The sequence below is a fragment of the Aotus nancymaae genome, unplaced genomic scaffold (genome assembly GCF_030222135.1).
Source record: "Aotus nancymaae isolate 86718 unplaced genomic scaffold, 86718_ANA_hifiasm-v0.15.2.pri h1tg000014l, whole genome shotgun sequence".
Taxonomy (NCBI): Eukaryota; Metazoa; Chordata; class Mammalia; order Primates; family Aotidae; genus Aotus; species Aotus nancymaae.
The window spans coordinates 104,275,654-104,290,853 of NW_026988425.1; the positions used below are offsets into that span (position 1 = coordinate 104,275,654).

The 15,200-nt window shown below is 38.5% G+C and overlaps 1 protein-coding gene across 1 annotated transcript in view; it reads right to left on the bottom strand.

Moving 5' to 3' along the window:
- The window catches only part of NREP (neuronal regeneration related protein), a 259,905-nt gene extending 244,990 nt beyond the window's left edge, over positions 1 to 14,915 (bottom strand). Inside the window, exon 1 of the mRNA XM_064376210.1 lies at positions 14,831 to 14,915. Coding sequence (XP_064232280.1) covers positions 14,831 to 14,900 — 70 coding nt within the window. The 5' untranslated portion in view covers positions 14,901 to 14,915. The remainder of the gene's footprint in view (positions 1 to 14,830) is intronic.
- Between the last annotated feature and the right edge of the window lie 285 nt (positions 14,916 to 15,200).

A 15,200-nucleotide genomic window follows, 5' to 3' on the forward strand; every position in this document is an offset into this window, starting at 1 on the left:
ATATTCAACATCCCAAAGCCTGGCTCACTACTTTATTCCATAGCTCAGCTGTCCCAAGTAGGTCAAAGTCATAGGTTGATGCTTTAAAATGGTATTCATCACTCACTCATTTAACATATTTAACGAATTAATATGGAGGGGGTTGAGACACATTGATCAATTAGCTTGACTTAACTCCACAGACAGGATGTTCAAAAATATGTGCCACTGTTCACAAGACCATGGGAATAGAAATAGATGGATTTTTGTAAATCCATCATCACTGTGAACAACAGTCCAAGGAATAGGTTAAAAACCTCATCTCTATTTGCATAGAATAGCTCATGAGTACTGTACTAAGTGATTTGGGTAGACAAGAATTTAGAAAATCAAAGGGCAGTAAAGGTCTAGAGCCTGCTTGAATTAGCTCACTGGAGCAGTTGTGACAAACAGAAATGGAACAAGCTTGGTATTCTAACATAGGATTTACACTTAACTCTGACTCACTCTCATTGTATCTAAACTTAAGTTTACAGTCTAGAAATAGATGTCTACATATTGTCTAAAAGTTTAAATGCCTTGCAAGTTTTACATTAAAAATGTTAAGCAGTTAGGTATTTATAAAGCTGTAAAAGATAAAAAACTGATTCTTCAGTTATGTAAAGACTATAAAGTAATTTTAAAAAATCAGTTTATGCGCCAAAGTAACTTCCAACATTATCAAATATTTTAAAAACATTTATTGAGTCATAAAATGTTGACATGTTATGGCAAAAGTCCTGGCTTGGTCATATTTTAGATTTCTCCCCATTGACAAATTACTTTCCACTTCCAGTGTCTACAACATTTATCTTAACCCATCCCATTTTGCAAGAAGCTGAGGTCCCCAGAGGTGACGAGACTTTTCAAGGCCACGTCAGTAATTAGGCCAGAACCAAGGTTCCCTGGCTCTTAGCCCACTGTTCCATGAGCTGCAGCACTTTGCTTCTTGTGGATTATCTAAAAGCAGGACAGAAATTGAACCCATGCAAGAAAAGTACACCTTACCCACTCAGCCACCAGTGCCCACTGGATTTAAGTCTGAAGAGGAAAATAAGTGTTACTAAGTAGCACAAAATGCTGTATTCTTGTCCATAAAAGAGCATTAAGTGCCATGTTCCATTGATCTGTGGTCCACTCAGCAGAGCTTTCTTAATTTGACAGTAAAAATAAAGTAACAGTTGATATATGATCCCTTTTCTCCCTGGCTTCCTTTAAATGGTAAAAACATGCTCTGAAAATTTTCTAGTTTCATCTATGACCGTTTTCTGTTCATTTAACTTCAAAGGAATTTTATATGGTATTTTAGAATTATAAATTTTGTCATTTTTCTAAGAGGAAAAATACTTGCTTTTATTTACTCTACATTTATGAATTTCAAGGGGCCCTATGGTTCCTACATACAATGTTTCCTGTCGTGAATCCTACACTTCAGGAAGACTTGAATATTACTGATTCCCTAATCTCTTCTGGTTGTATAAACTAGAGCTCCAAATATAAACATTTTCAGGGACTAAGCAATAACATAAACACACGAAGTGACCATTTTGAGTGGTGAGAACCTGGGGAATGGGAGAGTTCACGCCATTTGTTTTATTCTACCTGGATTTTGAAATCAAGTAGAATCATGACAGAAATATTGGGGAGAGTATCAGTGAGCAATTAGCTAGGTATGGAAGAAGGGAAGAAAAACTGAGATGATCATTTCAAAAGGAAAGTCCTGCTTTCTTTCAGTTCGGGCTCCAGTCAAGCGTAGAGTGACAAATCCCAGGGGAGGAGGCAGGATTCATGCTCTAGCAGCCTCCACAAGAACCAAGCTCTGGTTGCCTCAATAGTTGAGTGCCAGTACCATGGCTCTTTTATCCTAGCTTTGACCAATGATGGCTAAACTTTGTTTGTAATCACCTACAGTTTCTTTCCTATGCTTTATTTTGCCTGAGAAAACTCTTATTGATTAGTTTTAGCTAAGAATGGATGATCCTAAACTTATATCACTAAAAAAAAAAACCACTGATGTAGAGGAATAAGCCAAAACACAATAATGAAATGGAATCACAAAGAGTACCCCTGGCATTCTCCAATCCCAAACCCTCATTCTATCTACAAGAGGAGAGAAATCAGTATCACAGAAGAAATGTTCAAGTAGCTTTTCCTTTCTTCTCAGATAGTTGTTTCCCTGAACTATGATTCTAAATACCCAGTGAATTTCTTAGAGAAAGTGACAGTGATAGAGGCAGGAGGCTGAGAAGTCATAGGTAGACAGGGACAGGCCCCTGGCAAAACCCCACCCCGAGACAAAAAGCCTGAAACCTGTGGCCCAATCCATTTGCCCACTCTTTCCCGATTGGTTCTTCCTGAATAATGTCTTGATTAATCGAATGTTGCTTTTTGCAAAACTACCTACGGCCTGAACCACCCCGCCATCCTGTGTCTACAAATACCCAAGACTCAGTTGGGGGCAGGGGGGAGGGAGAGAGAGAGAGAGAGAGAGAGAGAGAGAGAGAGAGAGAGGGAGGGAGGGAGAGAGGGAGGGAGGGAGGGAGGGAGGGAGGGAGGGAGGGAGAGAGAGAGAGAGAGAGAATTGGATTTGCTATAGAGATGACTTGACTTCAGAGGAACTGCTGGGCTTTAGAGGAGAGATGACTACAGATGGCCGGACTTAAGGGAGGTTATCTGCCTGTCCCATCCCCTCTCTAGCTCACCTCTCCACTGAGAGCCACTTCCACGTTAAATAAAATTCTCTGCCTTCACCATCTGTCAAGTTTCCATGCAACTTCATCCTTCTTGAAAGGCAGATAAGAGCTTGGGACTCAACAAGTGTGGGTACCCAAAAATGCTGTCACACTGGCCCCTTGCCCTGGCTGGTGGAGGGCAGTTGCCTCACACAATGAGGCAAGGGGCCCTTTGAACTGATAACACATGGGTGTCCACAGACAATGGAGCTAAGAGAGAGAAATCCTCTGGGGCTTCAGGGGTCACAGGCACCCCTACCTGGGCAACGCCATGGGGCCTGCATGGAGCCTGCTCCTGCCGGTGCCCAAAGCAGCCAGCGAGATCCCACACTTGGCTGCTCATGCACTCCCTTCCACAAAAGGTTGAGAGCGGTGGGCTGAATAAATGGGGCACTCTCATCACAAGTCCATCAATGGGGTCGAGAAAAACTCCCGCATCAAGCATCTCAGAGAAACTCTGTTGATGCATAAGCTTCAGGCCTTAGACCAAAATATAATTCCACCAAGAAAGCACAAACAAGAGATTTTTTAACTAGCCATTTAAACTAAGTTCAGAATGAGAGGAAACAAAGCAATCTGGGACTTGAGACAGTCAATTAAATGAGACTAAACTTCTTCCCGGAAATAATACCCTGAGATGTATTTCAGGGCTTTCTACTAGCCATGCTGTTTTCATGTATTTACTGTATTTACTGCTGTATTTACTACTTAAGTTTCTGGGATCAATTTCACAAATTTCACACAGTTTGCACTCAACACCAGTAGCTTGTGAGCTTGACAAAGAGAAGAAAAGGCAGAATGAAGTAATATCTGATTAAAAAATAGAAAGTTACAGCAAGAAAGGACTCATTTGGTTCAATTCTTCATTTAACAGGAAGAGAAACTGAGCCTGTGTTAGTGTTATGGCCAAAACAAGAAAAATGTGAGTGGCAATCTTAGTTTTATTTTTTTTCTAACTTCATATCCAGTTCTTTTTCTACCACTCAACACTGCCTGTGTTGGTAAGGACTTTTAAAACAATTCTACTGAACTGATAGCAATGCACATAGAAGAGCAATTAAACAGATGTACATTTTAAAAGTTATAATAATAATACAAGCACTTGCGAAATCACCAGCCAGATAAAGAACTAGAATATTGTTAGTCCCTGGGAAACCTTCACATGCCTCTCTTTTTTGTACCTCCTTCTTCCGTCAAGGGGAAATCACTCTCTTATTTACATAGCAAGTGTTCCCTTGCTTTACTTTATAATTTTACTACTTATGTATGTTTCCCCAATAATGTATTTTTAAATTTTTGCTTATTAAATAGAATCACATCATCATATGTAAACTTTTTGTCTGACATCTTTTACTTAACATATATTTTGAGATTTAACAAAGTTGATGTGTAGAGCTATAATTTGTTCATGTCATTGCTGTGTAATATTCCATATATTCCATATATGTAAATATACCATATTTTAGTCATTTATTCCTGTTTTCGGGGTGGGTGTGTGTGTGTGTGTGTGTGTGTGTGTGTGTGTGTGTCAGAGTCTCACTCTGTCACCCAGGCTGGAGTACAGTGGCATCATCTGGGCTCAGTGCAAACACACCTCCTGTGTTCAACCAATCCTCCCGCCTCAGTCACCTGAGAAGCTAGGATTACAGGCATGTGCCAGCATGCCTGGCTAATTTTTGTATATTTAGTAGAGGTGGGTTTTCCCCATGTTGGCCAGGCTGTTCTGGAACATTCTGGCTTCAAGTGATCCACCTGCCTCGGCCTTCCAAAGTTCTGGGATTACAGGAGTGAGCCACTGTACCCAGCCTGTTCTATTAATGATAGACAACTGGCTGTGTCCACTTTGGCTCTATTATAAAAAATATTATGTACATTCTTAAACATGCCTTGCAGCTTACATGTACAAGAGCTTCTTTAGGGTATATACCTATAGAGATGATAATTTCTAGGTTGTGGAAGGTACACATAGTCTACTTAGAATGCTTTCAGCAGCAAAAAACAAAAACAAAAAGAAACCAAGTAATTCTAACTTAAAATTACTTAAACAATAACAACATTTACTATTTGATGTAATAAGAAGTCTAGACTTAAGGAAAATCTAGCCTTGTTATTTCAGTGGCTCAACAGTGTCATCAGCGATCCTGGTAATTTCCATCTTCCACTCTGCCATCCTCAGGGTCTCTCTCACTTCGCTCTCAGGACAGGCCCCTCATAATCACAAGACAGCTCCAACAGCTCCAGATATTACATACAATCATGACCACACCCAGAGAGAGAAGAGGCCACCTCCTCTAATGTTTCTCTTTTTGGTATAAGAAAACCTTTCCCTGAAGCCCTCAACATTCTCCCACTTGGTAGGCAAGAACTGCATCACATACCCTACCTAAAGCAATCACTGGAAAGGGAAATAAAATCTATCTAAGCCAATTAAAATATTTAATACACACCCTCAGAGGCTAAAGGGAGGCCCCTTCCCTGAGCACTTAATTACTGGCAGGAGGTTGTATCTTTTATTCATTTATGTTAACATTTGCTGTCATTAAATATGATGATATGTATTTTCATTATGGAAAATGAAATTTCTAACATATATACACCAAAGAGAAGAGCATAATAAATAAAATAATAAACCCCATTCCGTAAACTCACTGTCACCCAGCTCCACAATTAACTGAGAGACCATTTCTCTTTGTCTATATCCCACCCATCTCCCCATATCTTCCCCTAGATTAATTTGAAACATATCCAGCTATCATATCATCTGTAAACACATATATATATTAAAAGGACTATTTTAAAAACCAAACTATAATACAGTCATGATATCTTTTAAAAATAAGTTTTCTAACATCAACAAATATACAGTCAATGTTCAGATTTCTCGAATATCTCACAAATGTGTGTATGTGCGTGTATATATTTATAGATTTTGTTTGTATTGGGATTCAAATAAAGCCTAAATATTGCAAATGCTTGATATATCTCCTAAGTAGGATCGGTTATTCCTAAAAAAAAAATCAAAGTTCAGTCAATGAGGAGGATGTACAGTTGAGGAAGTGACAGCACAGGTCAAAGCCCCCAGGAACAGACCGCAACAGTGATGTGAATGATCCCCCTCTAAGATCCACTGGTCATGGTCAGTGGTCACAGTCGGAAATGCTGTATCAGGACAAGTGAGATTACAATCTAGTAGAATTTTGTGTCCCTGAATAGGGCAAGGAATATTAAAGATTCAGATCTCTCAGGAAAAGCATATCAAAGAGAAAAGAAGATCATTAAAAACTGAGTAGGGAAGAACATGGAATTAATCTTAATTTCATTTCAGCAGGAATTTGTCTCTAAGAAATTAGCCATTATCAAGAGATTACTACAGATGGTGGAAGACCAGAAAGTTATAGTCCCCTGGAGAATATCTATTGATTAAAATGAAATTAAAAAGTACAAAAGATAATGGCTCCAACTCAACACTTCACTATAATCAATTTGCTTTTAATCTATGCTTTGTTTTTAAAATTAGGTTATAAATACTTGAAATTCTTGGTATTGGGACTTTTTTAATGCAGAATTGAGAAGATGAACTACTAACAGAAGAAGTGATATAGAGCTAATAAGACCTCTTGCTGCTGTTTTTTAATACCTCATCTGCTTCTAAAATGATTTGCGGTAACAAATATACAGATTTGAGAAGATAGGAAACACATTAAAGAAGAGTAAAAAGGCAGAATTCAAGAAATGAGAGAAGGAGGAAAGAAGGAAAATAAAGCAGAAAACAAGGGCTTTAAAGGAAGGTATTATCAAACAGAAAACGAAGGCAAGAAATTCCTTATACTTTAGTTACTTAAGAATTTATTTAATATTATTTTAAACAAGTAATAAAACTTTAAAAAGCTTGCTGTCCTCTCTCCATTTTTCCAATCTGTTTTTTGTCCACTATGTAAGGGAACCAAGGTCGTAAGTCAGATGTGGTAGTTCAATGAACAGAAAATGCTGAATAACAGCGCAGATTTTCCAGAGGCTGGCATGGAAGGATGGCTGTGCCCAAGGAAGGGTCTAGGGCAGTGCTTCTCAACAGAGAGAAATTTTGCCCCCAGGGGACATTTTGCCATGTCTAAAGACAATTTATTTGTACTACTATCAAACAAAATGCCTATTTGGGGTATTATTGTCCTCTATTGGGTAGAGACGAAGGCTGCTAAATACCCTAGAATGTATCAGACAGCCCCCCACAATAAAGACTTATCCAGCCCAAAATGCCAACAGTACTGGATTGAGAAACCCTCACCTAGTGGATAGAGATGAACAACTCCAGTGCACCAGCCCATCAAGCATCATTAACATACATACAATCACTTCTCTCTCCTTTGTATAACAAATTCTTTCTTTACACTTTTTTCTTTGTCATTGCCTTCACCATAATCAAAATGTAAAAACTCATTTGTAGTTTATTGCAGTCTTCCAAATGATCTCCTGACTCCCTTTAATTCATAGCATACAGCTGCCTGATTAATTTTTTCAGACACTGTAAAGCATTCCCTCCCACCTAAAGAATTGCAGTGGCTTCCATTTTGTCTACCATGGCAAAGCTAAAGTCCTCATCCTGGCACCAAGGTAGTCTACTGAGACCAATTTTTCACTTTTATGATTTTACCTTCAATCACCATAGCTTCTTTGCTCCAGAAGGCACTATAAGATCTTCTTCCCTCTCTTTCCCTTCAAAACAAGGTCATAACCTGCCTCCTGGTTGTTCCTTGCTGTTTAGTAAAGAATAATTTATGAAAAATAAAAAATGTTTTAAATTGCTTCTACCACAGATGAGCAGAACAATAGCAGAAACTCCTATTAGTTTTGCGCCACCCTAATACAAATTTAATAAATTAAAGGAATTTAACAAGGCTTCTTTTCATTTCCTATGTCAGGAAACTATTTTCAACATTAAAGACAAACAAAAAGGCTTTCAAGCAAAAAAAAATTTCAATTAATTATACTTTCTTACTTTCTAAAAGGTCTAATTAGTACAGATTTTTAAATGAAAATTTTGGTTTAGAAACAAAGTAAATTAGGGAGATCTCATTCATGACTTTTTAAAAATCTGGTTTTTTAAATCTTAGAAAAAAAGTACTTCAAGTTTAAAAAACTTTCTTGACATATTAAACCCTACTGGTACAAGAAAAGATAAGTTATGAGAATTAGATTTATATTTTTCCAGTGAAACCTATTGCATAAGAAAGTTACTCCCTTATTTCAGATAATGCTAAGTCAATAACATTTCTAGTACAGAATTGGACATGTTTAGTTTGAATAAAAGAAAAATGAACACCGCTTTAAAATATTTAAGAAGTTGTTATATGGAAAGATGATTAGATAAGCTTTCAAAGTCTCTTACTAGGGGAGAACCAGGACAAATAGGAGGCAGTTGTGAAGGATAAAATTTTTGGCTCTGTATAAGGAGGAAGTCATGTTGCCAATCTGATTTTGAAAGAGCTTCAGCAATGTCTCAATACCATCATTTCAGTTAGGAAAATGTCCTCTGGCCAAAAACTGATGACCTTTGCTGCAGAATTCCCTCTTTAATGTGTTATATGTGATGCACACCCTAGCTCTGCTACTTCTAGCTTCAGTTTCTCAAAATCTCTGGATCTCAGCTTCTTTCAGCATCTGGGCAGTAGTACATACACACTTGGATGCAATTATATTGCTTCTTTGCTAAGCTGCAGAAGTCCCCCTATTGTCTACAAAACAAAGTCATAACCCCTCAGCATGGTTTTTAAGGCCCTTCACAACCTGCTCATTGCCACTCAACCCACTGCCCCATCCAGGTGGATAAATAAAGATTTTGATGTAAAATAGGTCAAACTTTGCTCCTTTTTAGGTAAAGAACTGACTCAGGAAAATGTTATAGCTACAATACATTCAGAGAGGATAGAAGAATTTGAAAATCTTTATGGTCAAGTTAGAGAAATATGAACCAGATATCAGGACATTTAGGAGGATCTGTAGCTAGATGATCATCAAGCACTGATTAATGGAGGATGGCCAGCCTCAAAAGGTGCTTCTAATGGTAGAACACAGAATGTTGCCCGTTCAATGTCATGGTTAAAAATATTAAACTCGTGTTCAACACATTCAAAGATTTCATGATGCTGAGAGGGAAAGAAAATACACTGAATGGCAGAAACAGGAAACAAAAAGCTATATGACCAGAACACTGAACAAAAGCAGGTAAAACTCAACAAAGGCAGGGAGACAATGGCATCACAGAACCATTTATGGGAAACACATAAAGATTTCATCTATTTGCAAGCTTAACCCGAGTGTGACTCTCACCAGAAAAGAAGCTAATATAATCTTGGGTTGTATTAATAGACATTCAGTAACTATAATAAGGAAGATAAATGTTCCTCTGTCTTCTATAACCTAAATGAGAAAGGAATTGGTGATGGTTAGCCTGAAGAAAGAAGGTCGATTGATTGTTCTCTTTAAATATTTTAAAAAGGTGTCATCTCGAAGCAGCCCTTAATAGTTCAATGTGTGATGGGTAAAATATAAGAGGAGATAAGTCTGGATTTTCTTTCTAACAATGAGAACTGCCATGGGAGAGAATAAGGTCTCTCTCCATTATCAGAACGAAGCGATTTTGCATATAATGTAGGTTGGACTTAAGTCCCGAAGAGCTGATTAGAATAAATAACTCGGTATTTTAAACCTTGAGATTCTACAACTAGAGTATCCCAGAAAGCTGAGGGCCACTGGGTAAAACTGTGGTACTGGTAGACTGAGAAGAGTAGGAACTAGTAAAAGAAAGTTGCTGCATCCACAAGAATTATGGAGCAAAACTCTTGCTGTCTCTAAACAAAGTTCTATTAGACATGTTGAACTGTACTTCCACACTCATTTGGTACAAAATCTAATAATAGAATTATAGGGGAAATTCTCTTTCCATTTTATGCCTTGTAAAAATTTTAAAATGTTTCCTCTTCCTAAACCTACTCTGTAAGATATCTTTTCTAAGTTGTGTACAACATCGATTTGCTAGGCATTTTCCAGGAGTAATTTTTCAACTATAATTAAGTAAAAGCCTAGCAATAAATTATAAAATAAATCTGGTACTGAGAACTAAAATTTGTGGTTCTAAATATTTTTTTGAAATTATTTTTTGTCTAAGACATCTAGTAAAATAAATGTATCTGCCTACACACATGGGTCTCTTTTTGCATCGCTGTCAAAATGATGACTTTGGTCTGAGCGTTTTTGCTCTTCAATAATACCACAGTTATTTGGTCAACATTCTTACAGGATTTACCTGTGCTGGCGTTGTATCAGTGATTCATGGGTACACTCACTGTCTCAAGCTCCTGAGAACTTCCAGGCCTCTAGTGTGCCTGTCTCCCATCCCCCACCACTTCATCATGCATTTCCTTGAAGCACTAAATATGGTAAGAAGTCTTGCTGGGCCAGGCGCAGCTCATGCCTGTAATCCCAGCACTCTGGGAGGCTGAGGCAAGCAGATCACCTGAGGTCAGGAGTTCGAGACCAGGCTGGCCAACATAGCGAAACCCTGCCTTTATTAAAAATACAAAAGCAGCCAGGCATGGCGGTGTGTGCCTGTAATCCTCAGTTTTCCAAGGGCTGAGGCACAAGAATCACTTGCACCCAGGAGGTGGAAGTTGCAGTGAGTCGAAATCATGCCACTGCATCCAGCCTGGCCAACGGAACAAGACTCCATCTCAAAAAGAAAGAAGTCCTGTGCTGGCCAGAGCTCTCATAACTTCATTTTTCTGCCTTTCCTTTCTCTTGAGATAGTAGTTTCCAAATTTAGTGTGCATCAGAATTACCTAGGGAGCTTGTTAAAAACATGAATTCCAAGGCAGCATCCTTAGGTGTTCTGAATGATGTTGCCATGAGAGGGAGAAACCATTTTTAACAAGTTCCCCTTCCCCCAGTCCGGGTACATGTTTATTATTTACTTATTTACACAGGCAGTCAATAGATTGTGCTTCAAGAAACAATCTCCAAAGGATTCAAAATTGGTATGGGGAGAGATGTACCTTGTAGTATTTTTCCCATCAGACTTAATAAAATTTGTTGATGATCTACCTCTTTACACTTATGACTGATCAGGGTAAAAGATGCCTCCCCATCCATATTCCCAAAAGCGATCTACAGATTCAATGTAATGTTTAATTTCAATTACACTATTTTTTCACAGAAATAGGAAAAACAATTCTAAAATTTGTATGGAACCATGGGAGATCTTGAGTAGCCAAGCAATCTGTAGCAAAAACCAAACAAACAAAAACCCCACGAAGCTGGAGGCACTTCCTAATTTCCCCACTACCTAATTTCAAATATACCACAAAGCTAGAGTAGACAAATCCAGCATGGTACTGGCATAAAAACAGACACAGACCAAGGGAACAGAATAGAGAGCCCAGAAATAAATCCATGCATTTATGCTCAACTGATGTTTGACAAACATTTCCAGAATACACAATAGGGGAAGAACAGCCTCTTGGGTAAACAATGTTGGGAAAACTGGATATCCACATGTAGAAGAATGAAATTAGACCCTCATTTCATATCACAGACAGAAGTCAACTCAAATGAATTAAAGACTTACGTTTAAGACCTAAAGTAAAACTACTTGAAGAAAATGAGATCAAGGAAAAGCTCTTTGACATTGGTCTGGACAATGATTTTTTTAATGTGACCCCAAAAGCACAGGCAACCAAAGCAAAAATAGACAAATGGGATTATATCGAAATAAAAACTTCCACATAGCAAATGAAACAGTCAACAGAATAAAGGGACAGCCTATGGAATGGAAGAAAACATTTGCAAACCATATATCTGATAAGAAGTTAAATATAAAAAATGTATAAAAAACTCAAATAGCAAGAAAACAAATAATCATATTTTTAAATGAGCAAAGGATCTGAATAGACACTTCTCAGAAGAGGACATACAAATGTCCAACAGGCATATAAAAAATGCTCAGCATCACTGATCATCAGGGAAATAGCAAATTAAAACTACAATGAGATATGACCTCACATCTGTTAGAATGGTTTTAATAGAAAAGGAAAAAACTAACAAGTGTGGATGAGAATGTCATGTAAAGGAACCATTGCACACTGTTGATGCTGACTGTGGTTGGTACAGCCATTATGAAAAACAGCACATAGGGCCTTTAAAACCTTAAAAATTAAAATTAAAAATAGAACCATCATAGTTCTAAGTCTGTAGATATTTATTTCTCAATATTGCAGTGGTTTTCAAACCCAAACGCTTTGAATCATAACTGCTCCCTGATCTGCTTTAATTGCAATGTACATTCATATAATTTTATTTTTTTAATTATTTACTGACAACATTTACTGCCTTAGTGGCAGCAGTTCCTATATCAGAGCTCAAGACAGATAATTAGTATTTGTGCACAAGTCAAGGGGATGGACTCCCAAGATGGACTGCAAACTGGGGATGCAGTCCAGATCCCAGTGTTGCCTCCATGCCATACCCGCCTCTTTTTCAGGGCCAGGGCTACTGCTGTCATCAACACCAATCTAGACCTGAGTCTTTACCCCAGCTGCACCCCACCCCTCTAGGGGAGCCAAGGCATCCCAGACAGACTAAGACATATGCTTGCCAGGTCAGATGCTCGGTGTGTACCACTGCCCGCTGCTCGGGTGCCTTCCAGCTTGAACCCATGAGGGTCACACCTGAGCTGCTCCTCTGCTCATGCTGATGTTCCTTACTCCATAGCACAAAACTAAAATTATGAAGCTTTCAAGGAGCAACAGCAGAGCACTAAACCAAGTACGGGGACTCTTCTAAGAGAAGAGTTGTGTGTAGCTGCACCAGATTGTGCACCCATGAAACTGGCCCTGCTGGAAAGAGCAGTGATGCAGTCCCTGGGAATTAAGTTGATGTGACCATTTCTGCTGTCATCTTAAGTGCACAATAGGAAGAGAGACTTCTTTCCTCTGTATTTTACTGCACTCATTTCTCAAAAATAAAGCCCTCAGCATTTCTTCTGATCTTGCAGTGCCAGACGCTGAAATCTTAATTTATAATTTTCCCTACATAGCAAATTTGCTACCTCCTTTTTTTAAAAAAAATTAATGGTTGGAATTTATTTTTCTTATTAAGATGAAACCCAATAGATCTGTGATGCTGAGCTCTTATCCACATGTAACACTTGCAGGTATTAGCTTTTTTGAAAAAAAAGTATTTCTCCTACATTTCCTGAACCATACAAAACTATTTTTAAATAATGCAGATGCCAGTCATTTGACCAGAACAGAGACCTGTCAGAATTTTCACCAGAACAGACTTTACTTTCCCGTCAAAAGTCTTGCATCCTGAGAAAATAATTTTGAGTCTGGTGACCTTCACCAGCCTGGCAAGCCCTGTGACCCAAACTTGTCTGAAATCTCTGTGTTCCTGTATGCTGCTTATCATAGAGTCTCTCTCCACCTTGCTGTTTTTGCTAACCAGAATAATCATCATCCCAGCTCAGGATTATAACTACCTTGGTATTCTGACTTACAGCCTGCTGTTTTTGTGATACAGTTTTTTACATTTAAGGATCTATCTCCCTTCAATGTCTTTTCACAAGCCTAAATCAAAGTACTACATTTTGAGTCCATTTGTGTTCCCCAAAGAAGGCATATTTGGAAATATTGAATATATATTTACAGTTAGCTTCTCCTTTTTCTGTCCAAGTTACCTGGTTTAATGCTGTTTTATCTACCCGTAATTTGTTGTAAAGCATTTTGCTTCGGAAATACTTCCCCAAAGTGTGTGCACACTTATCAACGTACGTATACACTCTATTTCAGTTTTCTAATACTGAACATTTTCTCCATGCTCAGACTGCTACCCTAAGCACTTGACTACAAGAGTTCATACACTAAAACACGTTCACTGTTGAGTGCCCTCTTGTTTTGCCTTCCTACAGTTAGAGTGTTCCGTATGGTGTCCATGTGCCTCAGTCTTTATTTCTGCCAATTATTTTGGGTCTGGTCAAGCACTTCTACTGTAAGAGCTAACAAAATGTTTGGAAGTAATAGAGGTGGGCTTGCATCCAAGAATGCAAAGGAAGTATCATGCCGTATGATTTAAGTTGTAAGGCAGCCCGTGTTACCCTCAAAGAAATAGATGTGGAAAGGGAGGTAAGCTCAAAAGACAATGTCAGGGATTGGTGGAAGCATAGTGACATTTGAATGGCATCGTAAACATATCTTTAGCTTGGGACAATTGACCTGCCTAGAAGAAGACTGGGCCAGGAGCATGACATAATTTCAAGTCATTTGAAGAAAACAGGAAGGGTATTCAACGTCAACATAAAACACCAGCAATGCTTGGTCTTGACAGCTGTGGTGTAACAACCTTGTATGACATTAATTCAGTTAGCAGTCCTATTTTCCAATATACATCCTCTTTGACAAATGGCATACATATACAATATGGTAGCATCTTCCTATAAAACTCATCACTAAAAGAACTACTGCTATTTAACCTAATCCTAAAATCATTACTCAGCTAAAATGAGTTATTATATTTATTTTCTATTGTACTTTCAAGATTCTTAAATATCTATAAAATGATATTGGCAACACCGTATTTATCAAAACTGAGTAGCTACAATGTTTGAGGAACTGAAGAGACAGAAAGGTAAGACATACTGACTCAGCACTCAAGGAATTTGGAGAAAAGGAAAGTGCTAGTGATCACATACTGAGAACAAAGACCACATGAGTTCCAAGGTTGGAGGGAATGCTGAGGGCTGAGGTGGTTGGGGAGAGGTGTACAATGGTAGAGGGACTTGGCTTGGATGCTAAGCAAGGATTGCCCTTCCACAGGGGACAGAATGATGGCAGTTACAATGCAGAGATGCAGAGGAAGTCACAAGTGAGGGTCACAAATGCAGTTCAGGAAAAGCCTGAATTAATGGAAAGGCTTTTACAGGGCACTGATGGGGATGATTGCACCAGTCAGGAATCATTTGGTTGCACGTGATAGAAACCCAACTTGAATTCGCTTAACAAGAATGAGGAAATCAGGATAGCAGTATGACTTACACAATTCGGAACAGAAATCTGGCAGTGAACCTGGGAAGACTTGGAACCAGGGACTCTCACTGTCTGTCATCCTGCTCCTCTGGATTCGTGTTTCATCTTCTCTTCGGCTCTGCAGACAAGATACATGGTAGAAAACGTGAGCACTAACCTCCCTGAGTGCTGCAATTCACAGCTCCAGCAATTCAGAGAGGAGGAGAATCGGCATTCTTCTCATTTCTAAAGCGAGAAGGACACTGACTGCCCAGGGTACAGGACTGGGTTATTTAGGACTCTTTTAAGAAATCCAGAGATTAACTTGAGGGATGTAGGGTACTTTAGAAAGGGGTGTGGTTCTGAAAAAGGTGTTTGAGAGAGAAAATGATTATACTAA